Here is a 25617-nt window from a genome sequence, read left to right as displayed (position 1 = left end):
TGGGGAAAGCCTTAAGTCTGCTGTGGGTGCTTAGGAGGTTCTTCAGTTGATGTCCACGATCAGAACGGGAGTAGTGTATTCTTTGGTGGATGCGCCAGTGTTCAGAGCCTCTTGAAGAAAGCTGGTGGGATAGGTGGTTTGACAATTTAACTCCAGTCATATCATGATTATACATATATCTATATACACATACAACGATTGTACTTTGCAACCATGTACGTTTCCTAATATTCCATATACTTTATCTTGTCTACAAAAGAGAGACTTTTTAGTTTATCACAAGAGCAATTGCATTAAAGAATCTAAGCCTTGGTATCCTCAGTCACATTTGTGATGCCCAGTAATCAGACCTATCATGTGCCATCAGTGGGCTAGGCATTTTACATGTTTTATCTCCAGCCTGCATAACCTAAAAGGAAGAACTGTTACCTTTTTTTTTTTTAAGTTTATTTAAGTAATCTCTACCCTCAAAGTGGGGCTCGAACTCACGATCCCGGGGTCAAGGGTCACACACTCCTCCAAGTAAGCCAGCCTATTATCTTTATTTATGTTTATCGCCGAGGCAATTGAAGCACAGAGAGGTTAGGTCATTTACCTAAAGAGGCTAAGCTAGTAAGTGAAGGAGCTGGAATCTGAACCTACACCCATTCAAATCCCAACTTCCTGCTTTCTCTACTGTGGCTTGTGGCTTTTCCATGGTGGGTGATCCAAGGTTATGGACACCTCTAGAACATTCTCAGGTCTCTTCAATCAGTCTAAACCATTTTGAAGCACTAAGGGAAAAACTCTCCTTTGGAGGACAACATGCATAAATCTTTCTAAACAAATATTTCTTAGTGAGTAAGGGCCGTGTACCAAATGCCCCTACCCCTGTTTCCCTGAGTTTTTGGAATCTGTTACCAAGCATGGGCCTTGGCAGTCCTTGCTGTGTCTGTACTCCCATAAATCCTCAGCCCAAGGGTCAGCACAAACCATTTATCAGTACAGACTAGATAGGCTGATGTTTTCAATAAGACCTTTGTTAAATACAGAGGAAGAAGAAAAAGATGACTTGAGTGATCTCAGCCTGCAGCACCTTTTGGGAATAAGGGGGGAAAACCACATGACTCCCAGTCACCCATACCTGGGTTCCAGTCCTGGCTCTGTTACTTGCCAGCTTCATGGCTTTGGGCCCAAACTTCCCCCATGGATTTTTGAGGATGCTAAGATATTGATCTCCTTGGCTCTCAGCATGTCTGGGCATGAACTAGAGCAGCTGCTTTCTGAAAGGATCTGGAAATGTCCCAGGGTGCCTTGCAAATATATTCTCTGTGCACTTTGCTGTGAAAGAGGCTGGGAATTGCTGTCTGGTTTCTCAAGGATGCCTTTTAGGATGACACGAGGTAATGTATGTATTGGCTATCATAAAGCTATAAAAGGTAAGGTGTTACTAATTATCTCTTCTACGAAGTAGTACTGACTTTGACTTGTTTCCTCACTGGACAAGAATAAGCTCACTTCAGCTTATGTGTGTGTTTTGGGAGTCTTAAAAGACTTCATTCAACTCACTAAGAATGTATTGAGCACCAGCCCAAGCTCCAGTAGGGGAAGAAAAGAAACGACCTTGTCCTCGGTGTGCTTATGCTCCAATTGAGGAGGTAAAATGAATACTTAGCCATCTATTAAATAGGTCTAAATATGGGCTCAAAATTGTGTAGAACTATGAATGGCTGCGTCCTGCACCAGCAGTGCTCGATGCGCTATCCATGTTCTCTCGTGAACGCTCAGGGGAGAGGGAAGGCTTCTTGAGGAGAGGGAACTTGAGCAGAATCTTGGAAGGAGACAGACTGTAGAGTCTGAAGAGAAGACAAACCAAATGGGTAGAGTAACATCGACACAAGGCCAGAGAAAGGAAGTGACGCTACTATAATTTGCTCAAGGCTCACTCTGTGTCAGACACTCCATCTCGTTTTGCCTGAGGGACAGAGTCCTCTCCCTCTTATGGATAAAGACCCGGAAGCTAAACTAGTGGGCTCAGTGTCCCACATATACCAGGTGAAGGATGAAGGAGGTACACCCTGACTTATTTCACCCCATAAGCCCCTGTGGGTGAGTTTGGAGGCCACTATGTGTGTTGGCTGTTTACACCAAAGGGAATGGGTTGAACGCAGAGCCTTCTCAGCATAGACTGCTCAGCGTGGTTGAGTCAGGGGTGAAAGCTGTAGCCAGACCCTGTACCTTTTGACTCTCAGACCTGAATTCTGTCCCTAGGATCTCTCTAGGCCTAGCTTTGCACTTCCTCTCTGAAGTGTTTATCTTGGAGGGCAGGGCCTGAGAAGGAATGAGCTGGTTATTACTGATTATCCCCTTTTACCACAGTGGCCTGTTGGATGGTTGCTACGGTAACGGGGGACAGGTTTCTGAGCCAAAGGTTTGAATGTACCTCTTGGCTTCCAGCGAGTTTCCCCTCCTCATGTAAAGAAGGCTAACTTTGGGAAGCTGGGTCAGCTCCTGAGTAGACTGGCCTTCAGCTCACTTCTGCTGTCACACCTTTCGGTGGCTCTCAGCCATCTGAGGGGGTGCCCCCTGCCACTTTATACCACACCCCAGTTCCACACACCTTTTATGTTTTCATGTACAAAAGAATCACAGACTTGAGGGACCTTCATGATAAACTGCATTCAGTATGGATTACACGGTTGGTACCTGTCTCCATTTTCTCAAAATACAAACCAGTTTTAAATTTGGTCCCACATGAGGTGTCCCTTAACAGAAGTTGGAGGCTGAGATGGTTTGGGCCAAGTCTGGGTTTCCACAGAACGGAGCTAAGACTCTAGGAAGTTCTAACCCAAATAAAGTCATCCGCTGCTCTTGGAGTTTCATTGCTAGTGAAGAACAAACTCCCCAGGGTTTCAAAACCAGTATTTTTAGTCTCTTTCTGAACTGTTTAACTGAATTTTGCTTTCTAGAGCAGGTATGTTTTTAGCAACGGAAAGACATTCTGTTTGGGTTTCTGTTTCAAATGAAGTATTACTCATGGAAAACTGGAATGTTTTAGAATACTGCCTCAAGGGTCACCGTATAAGAAAAGTTTAAGTGTGTCTGTATCTGTATGAGACATTCCCAAGCCTAGGGAGTTAGGATTTCCCCTGCAACCGTAGGGCTAAGCTGAGTTGTCCACAAACAGAAAGTGAGTTTTGATGTCTGTGCCCAGTTAGTCCACAATGTGTTTAGTATTCATATTGTGAAGTTCACTTTTTAGTTTGAATTAGGATACTGAGGCCAGGATCAAATCTTCAATCTTTAATATCAGTCTTCAATATCAAAATCTATTTCTGGACTCTGGGTTGGGCCGGGTAACAGCTGTGTGTTAGATCCAGTGTTTGTGTTGAATAGAAGATTGCAGTTATCTAGAGTTATCCAATGTATAGATAGATTACCTAAAATATTTTCTAAATCACTTAATCTACCTTTGGGGTTTGATTTATTTGTCATTTTTATGAAGGAAGCATACTGTCTGTGGTAGGCAGAATAATGGCCCCTCCCAAGATGTCGGCATCCTAACTCCTGAACCTGTGAATATCTTTTAAAAAAAAAGTGGAAGGGGGAGGCGGGAGAGTCAGTGTCAAAGTGATACAATGTGACAAGAGTCAACTGGTCCTTGCTGGCTTTGGGGATGGAGGGAGGGACCCTGAGCCAACGAATACAGGCAGCTTCAAGAAGCTGGAAAGGTCGGGCGCCTGGGTGGCTCAGTTGGTTAAGCGACTGCCTTCGGCTCAGGTCATGATCCTGGAGTCCCGGGATCGAGTCCCGCATCGGGCTCCCTGCTCTGCAGGGAGTCTGCTTCTCCCTCTGACCCTCCCCCCTCTCATGTGCTCTCTCTCATTCTCTCTCTCAAATAAATAAATAAAATCTTTAAAAAAAAAAAAAAAAGAAGTTGGAAAGGTCAAGGAAATTTATTCTCCCCTAAAGCTTCCAGAAAAGAACATGGCCCTGCTAACATCTTGATTGTATTTTTTTTCATTTATTTATTTAAAAAAAAAATTTTTTTTAAAGAAAGATTTTATTTATTTATTTATTTGACAGAGAGAGAGAGAGAGAGCGAGAGAGGGAACACAAGCAGGGGGAGTGGGAGAAGCAGGCCTCCCGCGGATCAGGGAGCCCGATGCGGGGCTCGATCCCAGAACCCCGGGATCACGACATGAGCCGAAGGCAGACGCCCAACGACTGAGCCACCCAGGCGCCCCTAACATCTTGATTTTAGCCCAGTGAGATCTGTACCAGATTTCTGACTCAAGAACTGTAAGGAAATAAATTTGTGTTTTAAGCCACTAAGTTTGTGGCAATTTATTAGTAGCAGCAGTAAAAAAAAAACAAAAAAACTAACTGTTCTGTGTATGGAAGTTAAAATAGGTGCAGATCTTTAAATATCTTGATTTAAGCTCTGAGTCATTCTGAGGTAACAGACCGTGGGTTACAGTATCTTGTTCTAAACTGTTACTTTTATCAGACTGTCCATTAAAACATTACGTGCTGAATGGACTCCCTTGGCACCGTTACCTCGTTTTGCACTTGGCCCATCAGTTTTAGAACTGTGCATTCCAGTCTCAGTTTCCATGGAGATCCCACCTGACTGGAAACAAGCATCTCTAATGGCATGTCAGAGCTGCCATTAATGAAGTTACCATAGAACTGGGCTAAAATGTTTGAGTGTGAACACTCAGGGGAAGTGAAACTTGAAAGCAAATTTAAATCAGTTTGAGAACAGACAGGAATCGGGAAGTTCGTGATGTAGAGGGTGTAACGTTTTGTGAGATCTAACAGTCTGTACATCAATTGAAGAAACAGTATTTTCACACATTCCCTAACTCATGAAAAGTATTAGATGGATTTCTACTCGAGTTCACTTGTACAGCTGCACTGGTTGGTTCAATAGCAACAGGATTTATGATTTTTTTTTTTTTTAAGATTTTATTTATTTATTTGACAGAGAAAGACACAGCGAGAGAGGGAACACAAACGGGGAGTGGGAGAGGGAGAAGCAGACTCCCTGCCGAGCAGGGAGCCCGATGCGGGACTCGATCCCGGGACTCCAGGATCATGACCTGAGCCGAAGGCATTCGCTTAACCAACTGAGCCACCCAGGCGCCCCAGGATTTATGATTTTTGAAAGAGATCAGCCCTTCTTCAGAGAGTGCCTCTGGATCTGGGCCAAAGATCGGGGTTCTAATAGCAACGTGTGAATGATGTGGCAGGACCTGATTATCCGTGCCTGCTGCCACGGGCTGCACCCTCAGGAGTGTGTGTCCTTACAAAAATAGGCATGTGGCTACTGCATGGGTGGGCCTTGGAAACATCATGTGAAGTGAAAGAAGCCATCACAGAAGACCTACACGTAGCATGGGATTCCATTTGTGAAATGTTCAGAACAGGTGAATCTGTAAGGATAGGTGATTGCCCTTGCTCAAGGGGCTGGGGGAAGGGTGCCTGCTAATGAATATGGGGTTTCCTTGGGGGATGATGAACATGTTTTAAAATTGATGTGTGGTTTTGGTTGTACTATGCTGACCATACCCCACACTGTTACACGGCACACTTTAAAATGGATGAATTGTGTGGTATGTGAATTATATTTCAGTAGAGCTGTTAAAAAAAAAAAAAGGCATGTGAGGGAACTGCTTGACACACGTATGTGAATTATATTTCAGTAGAGCTGTTAAAAAAAAAAAAGTAGGCATGTGAGGGAACTGCTGACACACAGCTTGACCACAGCAATGTTGGGATCTGGTAGAAGCAACTTCTGAGAGTATCGTAGAGGTGTTGTCTCTGTTTTCTGGCACTGGCGCTGTAAGAGGCACAAGAGGCTTCTTTCTGAAGCTCATCTTTCTCGGAGGTCAGTTTTAGGGATTGGTCTAACAATCAGTGACTCAGTGGTTTTCTTAGACTACTTCCGCCCTTGTTTGGAGACTTCCATTTTTCCTTTTCTTACTGGGTGGGTCTGTGGTCCTGCAGGGATCACGACCAGTTTGGTAGCTGCGTGCCCGCCATGCAGTTCCTGCTGCAAGACAGCGCGTGCGCATGGGGAGGTCCTGCCGCACTTCTTCAGGTGCCTGTTTCAAGATTTTATTTATTTATTTGAGAGAGAGAGAGGGAGAAAGATGTGTGAGCGGGGGGAAGGGCTGAGGGGGAAGGAGAGGGAGAGGGAGGAAAAGAATCTTGAGCAGACTCCCAGCTGAGATCATAACCTGAGATGCCAGCCAGAGTCTGACCTTCAACCGACTGAGTCACCCAGGTGCCTCTCGACGTGTCTTGTTCAAGTCCCATTCAGCACCATATGAATTGCTACACTTACAAGAATGGGGATTCTTTTCAGGGTGCGTTTCCTAAAATGACAAAACTAAGAAAATGGTCTGTCAGGGCCTCTAGAATATCCTTCTTCACTTGGGCGAGTAGTAGAATCTTGGTACTGTTCTGCCATCTTTTCTAGCTGGAGGATTTGCTGAAAGCCTCCTGCAGGTGTGGCTCTTCCCTAGTATGTAGGGCTGTTGGGGAGGTCGTTCGTTGCTGCATGGACACAGAATATACAGGTTGCTGGTATAAGTCAGCTTGCTCACTGGTGGCGGGCCCAGCTTTCAGGCCCCTGCCACTAGAGGCATGGCCAGGGGCACCCACTGTCCCTCAGCCATCCTGGAGGCCCTGTGGGCCTGAGGAGGCTTGGCAGCAGTGGCTCCCTGTGGTGGGCAGAGCACCCGAGGCCAGAGTTACGGTCCCTGCTGCTTCCGGCACTGTAGCCTTAGGGCTCACTCCTCTTAGTCTGTTCCCTGGGGCTCCTTGGTGCTGCCTAGAGTACCAAGGAAAAGGGATGAGTTAATCCTCAGGACCCAGGCAGGCAGTTAATTATTCACAAACGTCTTATTGATTGCCTTCCCTTCCATTCACAAAATCTCTCGGCCAAGGGCATTGTGCTGGTTACTAGAGAAGAGGTTAAAGTGCGTGAAGATGGATAAGCCTGTAATCTAACCAAGAAAAGAAAATAAAGCTCTGACTCTACAGAAAATAAGTCTTTGGTAGGTGTGTGTGATGAAGTGGCCTGTTTGGAGAGCAGAGTAAGAGCCCCTTGAGGTGGGCTCCTGGAGCGCCTGCGCGCCTACGTGAGCAAGAGCATAGACCAGAGAAGCCCGGGACTGGACAGGTGGTCTGATACAGCTGCAGCTTCAGATGCGCGGGCTGGGGGGGTGGGGTGGGGGGCTTCTCGGCAGAGTGGCTGGAAAGGCAGGGTGTTGCCAAGCTGCAGAGGATTTTAAATGCCAGGAGTACTTGTGTGACATGGGTCTGCTCTGCCCCCAGCAGTGTTATTGAACGCCTGCTGAAAGCTGGACACTGCTAGGTGCTAAGCTTCAGGCGAGCTCTGAAAGGTGGGTGTAGGCGTTCTTATTTTACAGATGAAGAAACTGAGTCAGACCAAGTGCTCTGCCCCAGGTCACAGAGCTAGGAAATGCTAAATTGAATCATCCTCTGTGTTCCAGCTGCTGTGCTAGGTTTGCCCTCTCTGTGGAGAGACGAAACTCTTGCATGAAATATGAAGGCAGTGTGTCATTAACTGTTAGGTTGAGTCACATGCAAGTGCCATGGGCGTGGGTCAAAATGGTCAATACCAGCAATGTCCTATGGTTCTATCTAGCAGTTGGGGCTCAGAGAAGTGAGAAAGCTCTTCGGCAGGAATGGTGAGCAGAGGTTTCATGGAGGAGGTGGGAACTGAACAAGACCTTGGTGTAGACTCTGAGTGGCTCGAAGTGAGAAAGTCAGGCAAGAGGTGGAGGTGTGGAGGCCAGCCTCACAGGCTGGCAAGTGACTTGGGGACATCTATCAGAGGACACATATGTGGGCCTTAGGATCCCAGAGGTCTTGCAGTCCATGCTCCGGGCCCTAAGGAGACAATTCATATTTGACCCATGGCTTTCTCGGTGGGTTTGGTTGTGAGTTCTGCTCCTCTTTTCCCTGTGTGTGCTCTCTCTGTAGGAAACAGGTGAGCAGATTGCCATCAAGCAGTGCCGGCAGGAGCTCAGCCCCCGGAATCGAGAGCGGTGGTGCCTGGAGATCCAGATCATGAGAAGGTGAGGACCCCACACACCAAGCCAAGACAGGTGGGGGGGACGAGGAGAATGCAGCAGCTGCGGGGCTGTGGGGCATTGCAATGAAATCTGGAGGGAGCCCTCTGAGCTTCGGGATCTGGACCAACAACCCCACCTGCTGCATCTGGAAAAGAGAGTCCTAAATCTCAGTCCCTCAGTCAGGATAACAGATGACTTCTAGAGGAGTGGCCCTTAGTGTCCAACTCTGGGCTTTTGGTCAGCTTTATTTCTTATATTAAATAATTTAAGATAGCCATCACAGTGACTTGTCCTTTGTCACAGCAGAGATCCTTTTTTTTCCCTCCTATATTTCCGATTCCAAGATGGTATGTGCCTCTCCACTGCTGTAAACTGATCGAAGATACTTATTCCTCCAGTGTGGAGACAGGGACTGTGAGGCCCTGCCTGGGTGCTGTCCTCCCAGGTAGTGAGGGGTTTAAGTAAGCATTTAGGTAAACTAGCAACCTAGTTGTTTTGCAAGACCTCAAACAGGTGCTCCCTCCGTGAACCTCTTAAAACACACACATACACACACGTACACACACACACATCCCCCCCAATCCCTGCTTGAATGGCCTGAGATTGGAAGTCCCTCTACTTTTTCTGCTTTTACAAGCAGCTTCAAAGTACAGTGAGGACTTGATATGGGCACTCTAAAGAAACTTAAGTTGCACATGAGGCACTCACAGTCCTTGAGCTCATGGTGCTGAAAGTAGAGCTGGGTGGATGCTAACTGACCCGGCACCGAGGTAAGTAGCCTGTGCCTGACCTCTGTCCTCCTGTTTATGCCGGAGGGCCCTCGGCTTGTCTGGGCCTTCGTTGTAAAACGTAAAATGGACAGAGGGGGGATTGGGTTTGAGCCAGATCCTGGGTTTTTCCCTCATTGCTGTCTCCTTCCTAGGCTGAACCACCCCAATGTGGTGGCTGCCCGGGACGTCCCCGAGGGGATGCAGAACTTGGCTCCCAATGACTTGCCCCTGCTGGCCATGGAGTACTGCCAGGGAGGAGATCTCCGAAAGGTGAGGCTTCCAGGGTGGCGGGGCGCAGCCTGTCTGGGCAGGAAGCAGCGGGGACACCGTTCGCCCCTTTCCTCACCCAGAAGCTCGGGCAGCCGTGGTGACTTCAGTGGGCTTGCTTTTCCTTCTCAGATCCCCCTCTTCCATGCTCAGGGTGGGGCGACGTGTGTGATGTGAATCAAGAGACTGAATCAGAAGCTCTTACGGGAAAGCCAGGGAGGGGCTTGCTGTATGTATGTCCTGCACGGTGATTACTAAAATGACAAGAAAAAGTCACCAGGTTTTGAGGATGGGGAAAGACTGGACCAGTTCCAAAACAAACTTTCCTTCCCTGGGCATGTTAGGGCCACCGGCTGTCCTTCAGCGTCCAAGTCACCACTGTCCTTATTAGGAGGGCTTTTGTCCCCAAATGTGGCAGCACTGCAGACAGGGTCACAGAGTGGAGCAGGAAGGGAGCTGGCTTAGTAATCAGGGAACTGGGCTGATGTTCCAGAGCCACCACTGACTCATCATCTGGGCATTCGTCCCTCTAGTGCATTCACTTCTCCTTACTAGAGCATGTACTTCAGGGTGGGTGACATCAGCCCTCCCTTGTCTTGGGGACGGTCGTGTCTGGCCCCCTCCCCAGTGTTACGAAACAGGATCATACAACCTGCTTTTATACTTGGCCTTGTTTGATTTTCAGCATCCCTGTGATGCTGGTATAACACGATTCCCATGTGAAGGATGTAGATCATGGCCCAGGATGGTGAGGTGGATTCCAGGCCTCACACAGCTACAGTGGCAGAGCTTGGGTCACAGCCCATGGGAAGCCAACTGCAGGCCACCTCTCCATCTAGGACACTGAAGAATGCCACATGGTATGAGGCAAAATAAAAGTCGTCTCTGGACAACTAAGTTGTTTTTGTATTGAAAAAGAGGTTGCTCTGTTAGTGCTCATCTCCCTGAACTCTTCCCTCTAGAAGAAGGGTCACAATATTTTGGGGGGGGCGGGGAGGCAGGATACCCCAGCATTTCTCTGTTTGGCAGTTTCCTGGACCCAGCATCATGTGCTGTTTCCATTACTTTTTTTGGCCCCTTCCGTCGTCTTTTTGTAAAGGAAACTTTCCGCAAGGGTTGATCTGCCTGAGTGGCTTTCTCCTGCCATGGGAGATAGGCGGGTCAAGGGAGTGGTGCAGCAGGATGTGAACAGTCATTGGCACGACCTACAAGCTGGGCACTGATAATGGATGAGAAATGGGGAACTTGATAGTGCTTCAGTTTTCCTCTTTATTTTCCTAACCTTTGACAATCATCTGATTACTAAATGCAGTTATTTAAAATGGGAGCTAGAGTCGTGTTGTTGCAGTTGAGTGAGTGGTTCTTAGAGGGCAGCGTGGGAGTTGGTGGGCTGTGACCTGATTACGGAGGGCTCGGAAGCCCGGCCGGGAACTTGAGACTTGATCGTGCTGGCCGCGGAGAGCCAGTCAGCCAGGGAAGAAGATGACGCAAACTGCAGCGTGATTGACCTTGCATGGGGCACAAGATGATCTGGGGAGGGCGGGCAGCCCTTGCCCTGTAACGGGCCTTTGTCTGTGGGGTCCCCCCACAGGGGGTGGGCAGTGCAGGGAGGGCGCAGCTGCCCAGAGCACCTGAGACCTCTGTTCTCTCTCTGTTCCAAATGAGGTAGCCTGTCTTTCCCCCCCCTCAAGAGTTCAAAGCCTACTCCCCTGCGCACCGAGAGACCAGCTTGGCAGCACGTGAGCAAATGTAGAAGCCAAAACTGACTGAGTGAAGTCTGTATGTCCAGCTCAGGAAACGGGCTCTTCGACGTTCTTGGATATAAATATTAGTTAATGGCTATAACCCTCAGCTGGGAAGTTATTTTCTCCACTGTTTTCATTTGAGACCAGCCGCCAGCAGCATATTCAGCCAGGGCCAGGAGGGCAGAGGGGGCAAGTGTTTGAGCTCAGGCCTCAGCTAGACACGGCTTCATATTCCAGGACTGTGCTGGAATGGCTGTGTGAGCAGACCTCACGGAACCTCTCCAGTCTCAGGCTCCTCACCTGTGAGGTGCAAATTCCGACAGTATTTCCCTTGGTGGCAGTGGGGGGATGGATGAAATGAGACAACGTAGGTAGAGCTTCACTGAGCTAAACCGTGTAGAGGTTTGCCGGGTCCCAGGCTCATTAAATATTCCTCACTACCATCATCACCCCACTGGCCACGTTGGGGAAGCGGTCAGAGCGTGGTGTGCAGCGAGTGCCTTCCACCCTGCCCTCTTTGGGACACAGGAGCAGTGGTCCCACTGTGGTGGAGCATGGCCTCTGGCCTGCCTCCCTCAGAACTGCGGCTCAGGTGAGCCTGAAAAGCCCTCCTCTCAGAAGGACTCAGACACCTCACCTGTGAGTATGTGAGCTCTTCTGGGAGTTCTCACTATTGCTTCCTCCTTCCCTGCCCAGGCCACCTATTAGCCCACATCCCCAAAGCCCAGGGCTGGGGTGAGCACTCAGATGACTTCAGCTGGGAAAATCACACTGTGGGCTTGTCGGTGGTCAGGGACCGCTCACTCTGATGCTTCTTCTCACCTTCTTGACAGTACCTGAACCAGTTTGAGAACTGCTGTGGCCTGCGGGAAGGAGCCATCCTCACCTTGCTGAGTGACATTGGTAAATCCCAGCCCTGGAAGTCAGGCTGTGCCCTCCGGGGAGAGTCTGTGGTGCGCCTGTGAGTCCTGGCGGAGCACAGAGGGGAGCTATTTTGGTCCTCCGTTCCCTCCAGAGGGTGGGGTTGAGGGGGCACAGACAGAATGGGGAGGTCAACAGGGGACTAGCAGGCAGGTGCTGAACTCAAATAGATTTCTCTTCCTTCCGGACTAGGTCATGAAGTGAATTGTGGTGTATATAGAATAACAGATTTCCTTCCCATTAAAAAGCTCCACTCCCTACTTTCCTGGAATGGCCAGCAATGGAATGGGTTGTCATTTGAATGAATTTCATCCCTTGGCAACTAATTTTTCCACTTCTACATTGGCAGTTCTTTTGCCAGTTATAGGCATAGGAAAAACTGCTCCCGCTTTATCCTTTGGTGCTCTTACTGTCCTCGGACTTGGATGAGGGTGTCTGCCACTGTCTCTGAGAAGGTCAGGGAAAAGAGTGACCTCAGATCACAGAGCTCAGATGCAGTCTTCTGGAACCTGCTGCCTGCTCTGGAGGGAACGTGGACGGGGGTCTCCGCAGGTTAGCACATGGCTCCAGCCTTCAGACGTGAGAGAGGGCCTGATCCAAGCCTCTTTTTTTTTTTAAATCTCCGAGGTTGTTGGTACAAGTTGATAGTTTAAAGTTTAAAGTTATCCAGAGCTTATCACTGAGTGTTTGCCCCCAGACGTGGGCACTGATACAGTTTTCATCCCTCTCCCTTGCGAGCTCTTTGAAGCTGCATGTTTTTTTCTTTTCGTTTGCTCAAACTTTTTTTTTTAGAAAAATATCAAGTGTATAGAAAAGTTGAAAGAGTAGTACAGTGAAACCCACATACCTTCCAACTGGGTTCACCAGTCATTACCATCTTGCCACATTTGTAAACCTGTGTTTTCTAACTTTTGTCCTGGAAGGATACGTGGGCCTCCAGTCTCTAAAACGCTTTGTTTCATAGGTATGGGTCCACCTCTACCTTACCCTGCGCCACTTTTCATAGAGGGTGGGCAAGAAGGAAATGAAGGCAGGGAGAGCCCAGCAATGACATCAAGTTAGGATCCAAGCAATCTGACGCAGAAAATTCCATCTCCCTCTCTGTTTCCCATGTCTTTGTCCTTTGGATGGAGTTCACCGTGAGGACAAGTTGATGTTGCACTAGTTTTATCTGACTTGAATGGTGTCCACCACCGGCCAGGCTGATTCCTTCATAAGTTGGCCTGGGTGGGTCTGCCGGAAGGGCCCTCTTTGTTTGCCTGGAGGATCTAGTCCATAGGTTAAGAGTCCCACCTGTTTTCCTGACACTTACTTTGCCACATGGCTCGCCAAGCCAAATTTTGCTTAGACAATACTTGTCTTGTTACCCCAGTGACCAGATTACTCATTTATTCTATGTTGAGTTCCCTTAAAGGCAGGTTAGTAGGTTGGGAATATTCTTTTGCTCTTCATGGGAAACTTATTTTCTTTCTTTCTGGTTAGAGCTTTAACTCATTTTTTTTAAATGTTATTCTCTCAGATATTTTTCTTTCACTGATGAGATTGTGCATTCAGCAAATAGTTATTAAGAAAGTCTTTATTGGCTGGAGTACACAGAACATTCTACTTCCTCATATAACTTTTACTTCCTCAAGTGACTCTGTAGTGATATTAATAGTGCCTCTGCTGGTCGTGTCTTCTTTGGACTGGGCACATTTTGTATCCAGTTACCATTGACTGTTGTGACAGCCGTCATTATGTATTGAAGTTGTAGGTGTGTGTTTAAGTCCCACGTAAGTCAGAATTATGAATGCTGATAAGTGCCCAAGTGCGTATGTAGTTCAGCTCTCCTACAGGTGGATGAACATTCAAATTCTTTAGGTCACTGATTCCCTCTCTTTCCTCTTCATGACCCTAAATTGGAAGTAATGAGGCTTTGAAGTACTAATGCACTAGAATTAAATTCTTGAAGGTAGAGACTTGAGTCATTGCTGTATCTCCAGCGTCTGCAGTAGTGGTATCTTATGTAGCAGCTTCTCTGTAAATATCTGTCAAGTGAATGACCTAAATCCCAAAGGAAATTAAAATAAGTAAGGACCTGCTTAAAAAAAAAAAAAGTTCATAGATAATAAACAGTCCCAGGTCAAACGCCCATTCCTCCGCTCATCGGCACTGTGATTTTAGGCATGTTACCTAGTTTTTGAGAACATCTGTTTTATTGGCTATAGAATGGGACTATCACTTGCCTCATTAGAATTGTTACGAGGATCAAATGAGGTGCTGTACCAACAGCTGCCAGCACAGTGTCTCCTGCCCCTAGCATCATGTGCCGCTAGCACATGTTTGTTCCATTCTCAGTTCCTTCCTCCTCTGGATTTGGATTAATAGCATCCCTTTTGAAAAACCTCAGTCACCCTGATTTGGGATCTGGTAAGCCAGGCTGCTGGTTCCCTTGTTGAAACTTCCCTTCCTGGAAATGGTTACCTTTCAGACCTGTTCCTGTGTCAGTCACTTTTTGGAGGCAATCACATCCCCTGGTATTGTGGTTGCGGAGGTTGTTGATAAGCTTGTATTTTACTTTCATTCCCATTTCTGATTTGTGTACAAGATTTATCACATTTATTTCTTTTGCAAGGATCTCCCCACTGAGAGTTCAAAAGCTTTTCTTGGAGCTCATCTAATATAACTCTTTTGTATTCTGAAACATTTCCTGAGCATATTTTGTTCCAGTTTGTTCCAAGTGCTGGCCTCATGTTTCCTTTGTTGGAGTTGCCACTGCTGTTCTCTGCTGAGTCGACTTCAGATAAGGGGCAGAGCCACACCCTTGACCACGGGGTCCAGAATTCATAATCTTCTCTTCTGGATTAAACCTGTTTTAACATAAAACCTCTTCTGCACCACTAACCTTACAGAGATGCCTACTCAGAGCAGCATCAAGATAATAGAAAAGATTTTTCCAATGAACTTTATATTGGCCAAGAAGATACTACAGAGTACACATGAGAAAATGAGCAGTTGCCTGGTGAGCATGTGCCAGGACATGCTAGACATATTAGACAAATTCTTTTTTTTTTTTTTTAAGATTTTATTTATTTGAGAGAGCGCATGAGTGAGCACGAGTGGTGGCGGGGGGTGGGGTGGGGCGTTGGCGTGGGCAGAAGGAGAGGGAGAAGCAGACTTCCCGCCGAGTAGGGAGTCCGATGTGGCCTGAGCCGCATGACCTGAGGTGAAGGCAGGTGCTTAACTGACTGAGCCACCCAGGCATCCCTAGACAAATTCTCTTGTGCTCGTAAAAGATCAGGAGACAGGTACAGATGCAGCCGGAAATGATCTGGATTTCCATATAACCCTAAAATAGCTCAAGGAAGTTACATCTAAGTGGACTCTATTTAAACAGTCTTGCTCATTATCCTTTGGAAAATATTGGAGTGTGTTTCCTTTTGCCAGCAGAGGTACAAATTCCTGAAACAAGGTTGAGGGACAGATGGACACATGCCCATGTCTCCACCATCTGATGGGGACCTGCCTGTGCCTTGGCCAGCTGGGTGGTCCCAGTTGTGTGATCTCATGGCCTTATTGGGTCTTCAGTCTGAGTCGATCTTCCTTGGTTCTCCGGATTGCCAGTTCACTGTGGTGACTGACCATCTTGTCCTCTGAACCTTCAGGAACCCCACTCCCCATCTCATTTGTGCTGCATTCTCAGAGTCACCATCTCTGTTCCTGTTGGAGCTCCTCCTCTCAGGCAGCAGTATGTCAACATTAAAAAGCAGAGAGGGTTTCAAAGAGAATACAGGGCTTTAGGGAAAAGAACTTCATCTATGAATCAGAAAATTGGCCTCTCTATTTAGTGTTTCTGTCTAATTGTGGATTTATAATACAGGAGGATTACCTGATCTCAGAAATTCAGATCATTGGTATATAAAGTATGTTGGAAAGCATAAGTGAACTTTGTAATAATAGAAGACAACTGCCTTTCGGTCCTGGCTTCTCCATGTTCCCAGCTCTGTCACCTTGGGCAAGGACCTTTTGGTCTGTTTATTTTTTCATTTCTTCTCTATGGAAAACTGGTAATTTTCTGGGCCTACATGTCCTCAACTTTAAAATGAAGGGGTTGAGCTAGGTGGTCTCTAAGGTCCCTTCTAACTAAATATTTCATTTTTATTATTCAGGGGGCTGGTTTTCAGAATGGGCACTCCAGAATGTCTTTGACACCCTCTCCACTGTCCCAGCCTGACCGCGTGCCTGGTGTCTCTCACCTCTCCCCTAATGTGTCATCTTCCACCAGAGTTTTGTCTAGATGCTTTCTGTTCATTCCTGCTCCATCCCCTTTGTCCTTGTCTGCACCTGGGCTGACTGCCCACTGCTTTCCAGTATTCTGTTTGCCAGGCTGTTCTCACGACATCTTTATCAACCATATTCTCTCCAAAGTCTGTGTATTCAACCCTGAGCTCTATCGTCAACTCCATACCCATGTCTGTGTACTTCTCCCAAAGTCATTACCAAATGGAAGTCCTAGATTTCTTCCTTAAGCCAGATCCTTTCCCAGCATCCCTTTGTTGTGTCACCAGCCCATCTTCCCATCGGCAACCCAGACATGAATCTCGTCTCTTAGAACCTGCCCTCTTCCTGCTCCATACCCTCTCATTTAAAGGCTCCAGATCCTTTCAGCCCTCCTTTGTGTCACATATCCCGTTTTTCCTCTCTGTTCCCACTGCCTGCTCTATGTCAGTGTCCGAGCAAATCACTGTCATGATCCCTCACCCGGCCTCCCTAGCCCCATCTTACTCACCCATCTTCCATGCTTTTGAAGAGGACACTTTTATCATAATCCTTCAAGGCCAGACCTCTTCACCTCACTTTCTCTCAATCCACTGTTGCCAACTTAGCATCTATATGGCTCTCAAAACCCCCTTAATCAACCTCCTGCTACCCTTCGTACATGGCCGCTCTCTTTAGAATGCTGCTCCTACACCTCCCCCGCGACCCTAAGCCTTCCTGTCTTCCAGGACACGGCTGTAGACCTGCCCTGACCTGTCACTCACAGTGGTTCTCCTTCTCATGGCTTTCCTCCGCCCGCCGCCTCCTGCACTTGGTACTTGGTGTCTCTGCTATCGCTGTGGGATCTCTGCCCGTGCTTGACCATGGAGACTGACTTCTGGCGCGGGGGCTGCTGGCCAGACTCTGCAGTAAGTGAAGAAAATGCCTTGCTTCAGTGGCACATTTCCCACAATACCTAGGAAATACAAGACACCTTATCAGTACTTGTTGAACGAACGAGAATGGTTGTGCACTTTTCCCTCAGCACTCAGTGTGACTGCCTTGTTAACCTTGCTGATTAATCATAGGGGCTATTTTAGCCAAGAAACCCTCAGCTGGATGAAATCTTTCTCCATGTGTTCACACGGGGCCTTCTGATATGTTTTGTTTGGAAAGTCTAGTGACAGCAGAGTGACTGGCACATAGTAGTATGAAATGTGAAAAGACAAAATTCAGCTGAGTCGATTTTAAAGATCTTATTGGCTTTATTCAGTGATTCATGAATTGGGCAGTGTCCAGTCTAGCAAATAGAAAGGAGCTCTGAAGAGCTGTAGAAAATGAAAGGCTTTGATAGGCAGAAGGCGGCAGGACAAGGAAGTTACTAGTAAAGAGTGGATTGTTTCAGGTAAGGTCACCTTTTTTTGGAGATGGCAGGGGTCCCATCAGGCAGATTACCTCATTAGTGCAGACCGGGTAATTCCAGACTGACTAAGGTTACATTCTTGGGAGAGGCTGAATCTATGGTTAGGTTAGGTATTAAGTCTCAGTTTGGTGACGTGGGCTTAGCACAAGTGACTCCATTTTGGGCCTTTTATCTCTCTCTTTTTTTTTTTTTTTAACAATTCCTCCCTTTTGATTAGACTTTCAGCTTAACTAAGAGATGTGATCAAAATTTAAGGCATTAGCGCCACTCCAAGCTACTGCTCTGAAGTTCTTATAGCTCTTGCCGAATCTCTGTGGTATTCACAGGTCACGACTTGAGGTTCTCATTTTTTCAGTCAGTAACTCTCTTCATTCCTTTTTTGACATTCCAGTCTTACGGCGATCATTTGGCGGCTAGTGGCAGTGAACATGCATTTACAACTTTTTGAGGAAATACAGTGCACCAGGGGGATGACTGTGATTATTATATGCAGGGTGATTCCTGATGTCTAGAGTGCACTTCAAAGCCATGGTCTCAAGGCCCAAGCCAATCAAAATTCAATAAAGAATGACTGTGTTGAGTCCCTTTGTTAGGCCAGGCGGCTTAGTTCAGTGGTTTTATGTAGCTGAGTTCCAGCTTCCCCAGAAGTGTCAATGCAGGGGCAGCAAGCACTGTCACCCATAGCACAGACACCTTGCTCAGCTGCCGGATTATCAAGAAGGACTGTCCTTTTATTGAGCGCAACTTTGGTCAGAGTCTAAGGATTTTTGTTGGGCACCTGTTGCCATAAGAGTTCAGGAGAGCTTCTTGATCATTTGTACCCCTAACTGGGAAAGCAAGGATCTGCAGAAGGGAGCTAATTTTGAATGCCTCCTGGTAATTCCCATTTGAGTCTATGGCACGGGACTGGCATGGAGGCCGGTGAAATTTAGGGGTCTGTGGTCCACACAGGCGGTTTTTATTCTCATTACCCTTGCCTTGTGTCCCTTTCTTTGTGTAGAGCCTGGATGCAAGGTTCCCTGGGTTTGGGATTGTTAACCAGGGACCAGGAAATGGGCCCCCTGGGGTTAGGGAGTCTGACACAATAGAGAGGGGGCAGAGTTTGTTCTAGAGAAACTGACACATTGGAAATTGGATGTTTGTGATAGGCAGAACTGCACAATCACCACCATTGTGGCCTGCCCAACAGTTATTTGGCGGTTGGGTTACCCACCTTAGCAGTGGCTTGCAAGATACAGAGGACGGTGTTCTCTTCCCAGGCCAGTGCCAGAGTAAAGGGCAGAAAAGGAGGAAGAGAGGATTTCATGTTTAAAGTATGAAGTCTTGATCTGGTGGCTTGGGTGGAAGTAGACTACTTTGGTGTTAGCTATTTCTCTTCCTAGTCAATTTGATTTTGAGATCTTCAGCTGGTGTGTAGTCCCTGAAGTCTGAAGGAGCCCTTTTTAACTGGTAGACGTGGACCTAAGTCCGTGAAGTCTGGCTGCCGTTTGTGTGGTGAGGAGGACCTAGTGTAGTCCCTTCAAAGGAGATTCAAGGGCAGTCTCTGTCCTTATTGATTCCAAATCAGAAGGGTGGGAGAAAATTAGAAACGTTAGTTTGGAGAATCATAGCTAGATATTTGAAGAAACTAGAAGAATTCAGGATCCAGTCCAGTTTACGGGTATATAACAAAACCTCAAAGAAAATTAACAGGACTAGAATCTAATATTTACAAAAGTGCAAACAAATTTTCTCTACAGTTACCCCTATTTTTTAATTAAAGATAATTGCAGTAAAACCGATTTGTTTGCATTCAACTTGGCCTGATTACTTAGATAAATGCAGCAAGAATCATGATTAGTCATATAAGCTCCTTTTAAGACTACTTTGTGGAACTTTTCATAAAGAATCAGATCGAATTCTTAAAAGCCTCTGAGGCCAGGAAGCCACTCCAAGGACTTACCATCAGATTTTACCTGCAGTACCAATAATTTGGGTGAATTTCTCTCTCCTCGAGGTTCCCCTAAATATCCTGAGGTTTCTGGGCCTGCTAGGAAGTGACCTTTCTTACTCATCTGGTAAGGCTCCTAGGAACCTTTTATAAGCAAGGTACCAAGTAATTTTTCCAAACAGTTCCTTAAACTGTCCCGTCATATCTGAGTCTATAAACATCTTTCTTTCTTTCTTTTTTTTTTTTTTTAAAGATTTTATTTATTTATTTATTTGACAGAGAGAGACACAGCGAGAGAGGGAACACGAGCAGGGGGAGTGGGAGAGGGAGAAGCAGGCTTCCCGCAGAGCAGGGAGCCCGATGCGGGGCTTGATCCCAGGACCTGGAATCACGACCTGAGCCAAAGGCAGACGCTTAACGACTGAGCCACCCAGGCGCCCCTAAACATCTTTCTTAAATGTGACATTTCAGTCAAGTCCTTGGTAATATAGCCCATGTTTTTAATTTTGTCCTGTTACAAGGAGAATGGAGTCTTACTGAACTTACACAGATACCTAACTATATTACCATGATAAGAATACTCAAGAGATTCTGGATTCTGGAGGGATCGGGCAGGGAGAAAAAGGAAAGGTTTCGTTCATACTTTTGTTACAAAGTATCAAATTGCTATAAGTCATAGGTAGCTTAAAAAGTTTCCTTAAATCTGGAAAGGAAAAACAAAACATTGAGGAACCAGCAGTGTTTCAAACAAAAAGTCATAATCCTCCTCCTCTGGTCTTTCAGTCATTTAATTAACATCTGTTCTGCTTGTATCCAGTTCTTCCATTAGTTCTCGGAATTCTTACTGAGGACAGTTTTATGATCTTAAAGTGATCAGAAACCTGTACTCGCCAAAGTTCTTTCCAGAGTACAAACCTGTTCTCTTTGAAGATGGAGCACTTGCACAAAAACACTTTCTTAAGAGCATCAGAGTAGAACAGTAACTCTCTGCAAGTGACAAAGACTTAAAAATGCCCATTGTTAAAAATCTGATGAGAGTTCATTTGATAAGGACATTTAGTAATTTCTGTGATATACAACATTTTAGGATAATAACTGGAATTATCATTGGTAATATTCTAGAACATGTAGATTTCCAGGAATTTCCTACAATTTCTGGAACACTTACAAATCCACACAAGTACAGAATAAAGAAAGCTTAGTATTACTCCCCACTTGACAATGCTTTCCATGTAATTTAACATAGCAAATAAGCCCAATTAGTTTTCCACACCCTTTTGTATGGAGAGAATAAATCTTTTGAGATGTTCCAGGAGCCCTCTGCAAAATATCAGATAGTTCAAGGTCAGAAAGACTTCATTTAGACCAATAGTCCAAGAAAACTTTGTCCTTTTAACAGAGAAAAACCAAATTCTAATTTTGTACCAGCTTATTTTTGATCTTAAAAAACTCCTCTTTTATTCAAATAAATTCATTTTAATCTTAGCTAACTTGACCACACATAAAATTCCTTTCCCAAGATTTCCTTTTTTACAAACCTTCTACATCTTTTTTACATTCAGATTTTGTCCTGTGTTTTTCCTCTTTTCCATTCTGAAATAAGTAGCCTCACTTTAAGACAAAATGTCTTTTCCCTCAACAGAAATGCCTCTCTGTTCCTCATACCTTCTTTTACCAAAAACACACACCCTGCTTTCCTTGCGTACAGAGATATTTCTCTTATCATTTCCAGTAGCTTTGATTATGTATTATTTAGAATTTTTAACCCTTAGAAACTTTATAGTGAAAACTAAGACGTAAGCAGTTGTGAACTGCCTGTTACACCAACATTCATTACCATGCAAATGTATGAATATATTTAGAAGCATATGCTTTTGTTTAAACTACCCAGGGAAACTTCATGAGACATTAGACAAAGTCAGCCATCATCCTCTTATTTTTCCTGTTGACGATATAATATAGATATCATACGTTCATATCATATTATCATATAGATAATATCAGGTTATTTGACTTGTAAAACTATGTAGAATAAATGTTCTATGTCTGCATCATATTTAATGCTGAGAACACTGAAGACATGTCTGTTTTAATTGAACCAACAAACTTAAATTAACTTTAATACTGAATATTTTCCCAGAACATATGAACCTGAAAGGCATTTGGGTTAGTTTCTATTATATTTCTGAGAATTTTAGGAATACTTCATATAAATGCTTGTTTGTTTTTAAGCCAATTAAATAGAGCCCTTTTGCATATGAATTTTGGCAGTACCATTCAGAGGAAGAATATACCACACATCTGCAACACACGTACGTATAGGCACCCATAAATATACAGACGTATGCAAACAGAGCCCTTATAGCTTTCGTTTTAAAATTGTAGCAATAAGATGGGTATGATAATGCAAAACTCACTAATTTATAAAAGAGAATTTGGATCCAAATCAGATTTCTGGCAGATGAAATAAGGTTATCTACTTAGATGCTTAAAGCTTTTTCTACCAATATCCGTGGGGAAGACACTTAAGATTTGTAGTTGTCCTTAAAAGTAAATGTATGGAAGCTGTGGACCAGATTTGGGACATGGGAGCTTCTACAGCAATTTGTATTTGTAAATAACCTCCCCCGCTTTTTTCTTAAGTCTTAGGAATTGGGGATGGTCTAGATAAGAGTTCCTGGAGACAAGCAGGTAGAGCATTTACCTCTCAAAGGCTCAGGGAAAGAGTGCAAGTTCCTCTAAGAAGTACTTTTGGGTGTGCCTGGGTGGCTCAGTCGGTTGTGTCTGCCTTCGGCTCAGTTTGTGATTCTGGGGTCTTGGGATCAAGCCCTGCATCAGGCTCCCCGCTCAGTGGGGAGCCTGCTTCTCCCTCTCCAGCTCTGCCATTCCCCCTGCTTGTGCTCTCTCGTTCTCTGTTGTCAAATAAATAAATAAAATTTTTAAAAAATAAAAAAAAGATTAAAAAAAGAAGTACTTTTGTTCCCCAAAGTCAGAATTTTCACAGTCCTTACAAGACTTTTGAGAAAACTAGGGGAGGTTTTGGGATTGGTAAAAAGGATAGGTGGGCTTTGAATTGTTTCTAGAGCTGTGTTTCTGGTTTTGTAAAGATTTGTAAGGCAAGGACAGTTGCTTTTAATTTCTCAAGGAATTGGGCTGAAACTTAAGTGATAACATAGACTGATTTACCCATTTAAACCACATTATCTTTAATTTGCTTTTTTTTATATATCAAGGAGAAGATTTCTAATTAAAATCAAAAGATTGGGGCGCCTGGGTGGCTCAGTTGGTTAAGCGACTGCCTTTGGCTAGTTGATTAAGCAACTGCCTTCGGCTCAGGTCATGATCCTGGAGTCCCGGGATCAAGTCCCGCATCGGGCTCCCTGCTCAGCAGGGAGTCTGCTTCTCCCTCTGACCCTCCTCCCTCTCATGCTGTCTCTCATTCTCTCTCTCACAAAAAAAAAAAAAAAAAAAAAAAAAAATCTTAAAATCAAAAGATTGCTGTGTTCTAGATTTAGAGCCATTTGTCTTTGGAATGTTTAGCAAATCCTTCTGCAAGGGCTTCAGAAGTTTTTTTTCTTTCCCTCTGGATACATAGTTTTATTTTAGTTTAGGGGAGAAGGCCTAAAAAAAAAAATGCCTATCAGGCTCTGAATATCAGCTTCCAATTTGGCCAACTTCTGACCACAGTGTTATTTTTAAAAAGTCCTTTCAGGGGCACCTGGCTGGCTCAGTTGGTAGAGTGTGCGACCTTTGATCTCAGGGTTGTGAGTTCAAGCCCCATGTCGGGTATAGAGATTACCTGGAAAAAAAAAATGTCCTTTCAAATATTTTGTCAAGTTGGAGCTGGGACAAACAGTAAATATTCCTGGCAGTACTGAACGATCCTTTGGACTCAAGAGGCCTCCCCAGAGAGGATGCAAAAGATATTTTCTTTTCTTTCCTCTCTCCACTGGGTACTAGAAACAGATATCAGGAAGAGCTGACTCTAGTAAGAATTCTCAGCTTAGCTGGCTTCTGCCAGTCTTTAAGGATCCCATCTATAGACTCTGAGTGGGGTTTAAAGTAGAGAGTGTAGCTCCTGTGTCTACCAGAATTTGGTAAGGATTTTCATTAGTTTTAATTTCAGTTTCCCCTTAGCTGTTTAAGGGAATAATGTAGCACTTTACCAGAAAATCCCTCAGAGTCTCATAATTGGGGGCCTTCCTTCGGAGGCAAATATGTGAAGGACATGTACAAAACCTTTGAGAAAACCTTTTTTCCAGTGTCCCAGTTGATTGCCAATGAAACATTGATTTCCAAGCCAGTTTTTTGATAATGCACCCCTGGGAGGAGGCAATGCAGAAGACCTAGGTGTTTTATTTATTTTTTATTTGTTGAGAGAGAGAGGGTGGGAGGAGCGTGTGTACGAGCAGGGTGGGGGGACAGAGGCAGAAGGAGAGGGAGAGAGAATCCTAAGCAGGCTCTACATTCAGCACAGAGCCCGGTGCGGAGCTCAACCCCACAACCCTGAGATCACTACTTGAGCCAAAATCAAGAGTCAGACACTCAACCAACTGAGCCACCCAGGTACCCCTAGGTGTTGTTCTAGATACCTTTTGTGTCTGATTTTTCATTAGCCTTTTTGCAATGAAACTTTCTTTTTTTTTTCTTTTTCTTTTTTAAAGATTTTATTTATTTATTTGACAGAGAGAGACACAGCGAGAGAGGGAACACAAGCAGGGGGAGTGGGAGAGGGAGAAGCAGGCTCCCTGCAGAGCAGGGAGCCCGATGCGGGACTCGATCCCAGCACCCTGGGATCATGACCTGAGCTGAAGGCAGTTGCTTAACCAACTGAGCCACCCAGGCGCCCTGCAGTGGAACTTTCAATGAAGCTATTTTGAAATCTTGAGACCTTTTGAAAGCTTCTATGCATCTATTAAAATAGGTATCCCGTTCTATTTGTTTGATTGGGGAACCCTTGCGTTTAAGTGTACTTCTTCAATAAAGTATCTTGTTTAATTGAAATGTTCCCCATATTGGTCATTGTAATTCTAGGTTGTCTTTAGTTAGTAAGATTTTGTCATTTTTGTAGATATTTATAGCTTCCCAAACCATAGTTCTTAGTCATTAAATAAGCAGGTTGCTGGAAGGTAGTGCACTCAACTCTTTGGAATTTAAGGACTTTTTTCCTTTCTTTTTTTTTTTTTTTTTTTAGCTAAGTCTTCGATTCCCTTGGAATCAAATCAACTTAATACCTAAGGGGAATGTGCTGGTGGTTTACTGATTATAAGGTGTTGTACGGGATACCTCATCATGTGGAAATTTTCTTAAGGTTGCAGGTGCCCTAGTGTCAATCTAACCCAACCTGTAATCAATTTATTCTTAAGTTAGGTGACCAATTTAAAACACAGGAGTCTCAAGAGTTAGGTAGCATGCATTCTAACAGCTTTTACATGCTCATTTGTGCCCACTAGTTTTGTGGATTTTGGCTTCTGAGATTAACAATAGCCTTCATCTACACAAATCACAGTGGACCCAATCTGACCCTGGTCGGTAACCACCAGCAATTCCCCACATGGAGCTGGGGACTGGGGAAAGGACTAAAGCACAGACGCCAAAGAATGGGGACTGTGGGCTGGGATTCTAAACAGATGGAGAACTGTGAACTGAACCGCCAGCAGTTCCCAAGGTGGAATCTGGGGACTGAACCAAGAGCTAGGGATTCCAATCAAATGGGGAACTGTGGAAAGCCAGTTAGGTGGGGAGCCATCTTATTGCCAGTTAGTGCAAAGAGCCGAGCTCAGAACCAAGAGGAACTTACCAATGGCCCTTGGACAGCAAAAAGGAGAACTTGAAGGGTTCGAGGGTACCATGCCTGTGTTTCTTGTTGTTCCTGAAGTTATCAGAAGTTTCCTTCGGATCCCACGGTTGTCACCAAATGTGTTGGGAAAACAGAAGCCAGCTGAGTAAATTCCTAAGATCTTGCTGGCTTTGTTCAACTATTCATGAATTGGACAGCATCCCATCTAGCAAACAGAAGGGAGTTCCAAAGAGCTGTACAAAATGAAAGACTTATAGACAGAAGGGGGAGGGACGTGGTAGTCACTAGCAAAGAGGTGGATTGTTTCAGGTAAGGTTACCTTCCTTTGGGGGATAGCAGGGATCTATCAGGCAGATTACCTCACTAGTGCTGACCAGGTAGTTCTAGACTGACTAGTTAAGATTACATTACTAGGACAGGCTGAAAATGCAGTTA

General features: G+C 45.2%; 1 protein-coding gene across 4 annotated transcripts in view; it reads left to right on the top strand.

Annotated features, from left to right (window-relative positions):
• IKBKB (inhibitor of nuclear factor kappa B kinase subunit beta) overlaps window positions 1-25617 on the top strand; it is a 60933-nt gene that overhangs the window by 5635 nt on the left and 29681 nt on the right. For all 4 annotated transcript variants that reach the window (XM_035003950.1, XM_035003947.1, XM_035003949.1 and 1 more), the window contains exons 3-5: window positions 7999-8093; window positions 9013-9130; window positions 11706-11775. In XM_035003950.1, coding sequence (XP_034859841.1) covers window positions 7999-8093; window positions 9013-9130; window positions 11706-11775 — 283 coding nt within the window. The remainder of the gene's footprint in view (window positions 1-7998; window positions 8094-9012; window positions 9131-11705; window positions 11776-25617) is intronic.

This window comes from Mirounga leonina, unplaced genomic scaffold, assembly GCF_011800145.1.
Source record: "Mirounga leonina isolate KUSES-001 unplaced genomic scaffold, KU_Mleo_1.0 Mir_128, whole genome shotgun sequence".
Taxonomy (NCBI): domain Eukaryota; kingdom Metazoa; phylum Chordata; class Mammalia; order Carnivora; family Phocidae; genus Mirounga; species Mirounga leonina.
The sequence above is the reverse complement of the archived record's forward strand: the minus strand, read 5'-3'. Positions and strand labels throughout refer to the sequence as shown.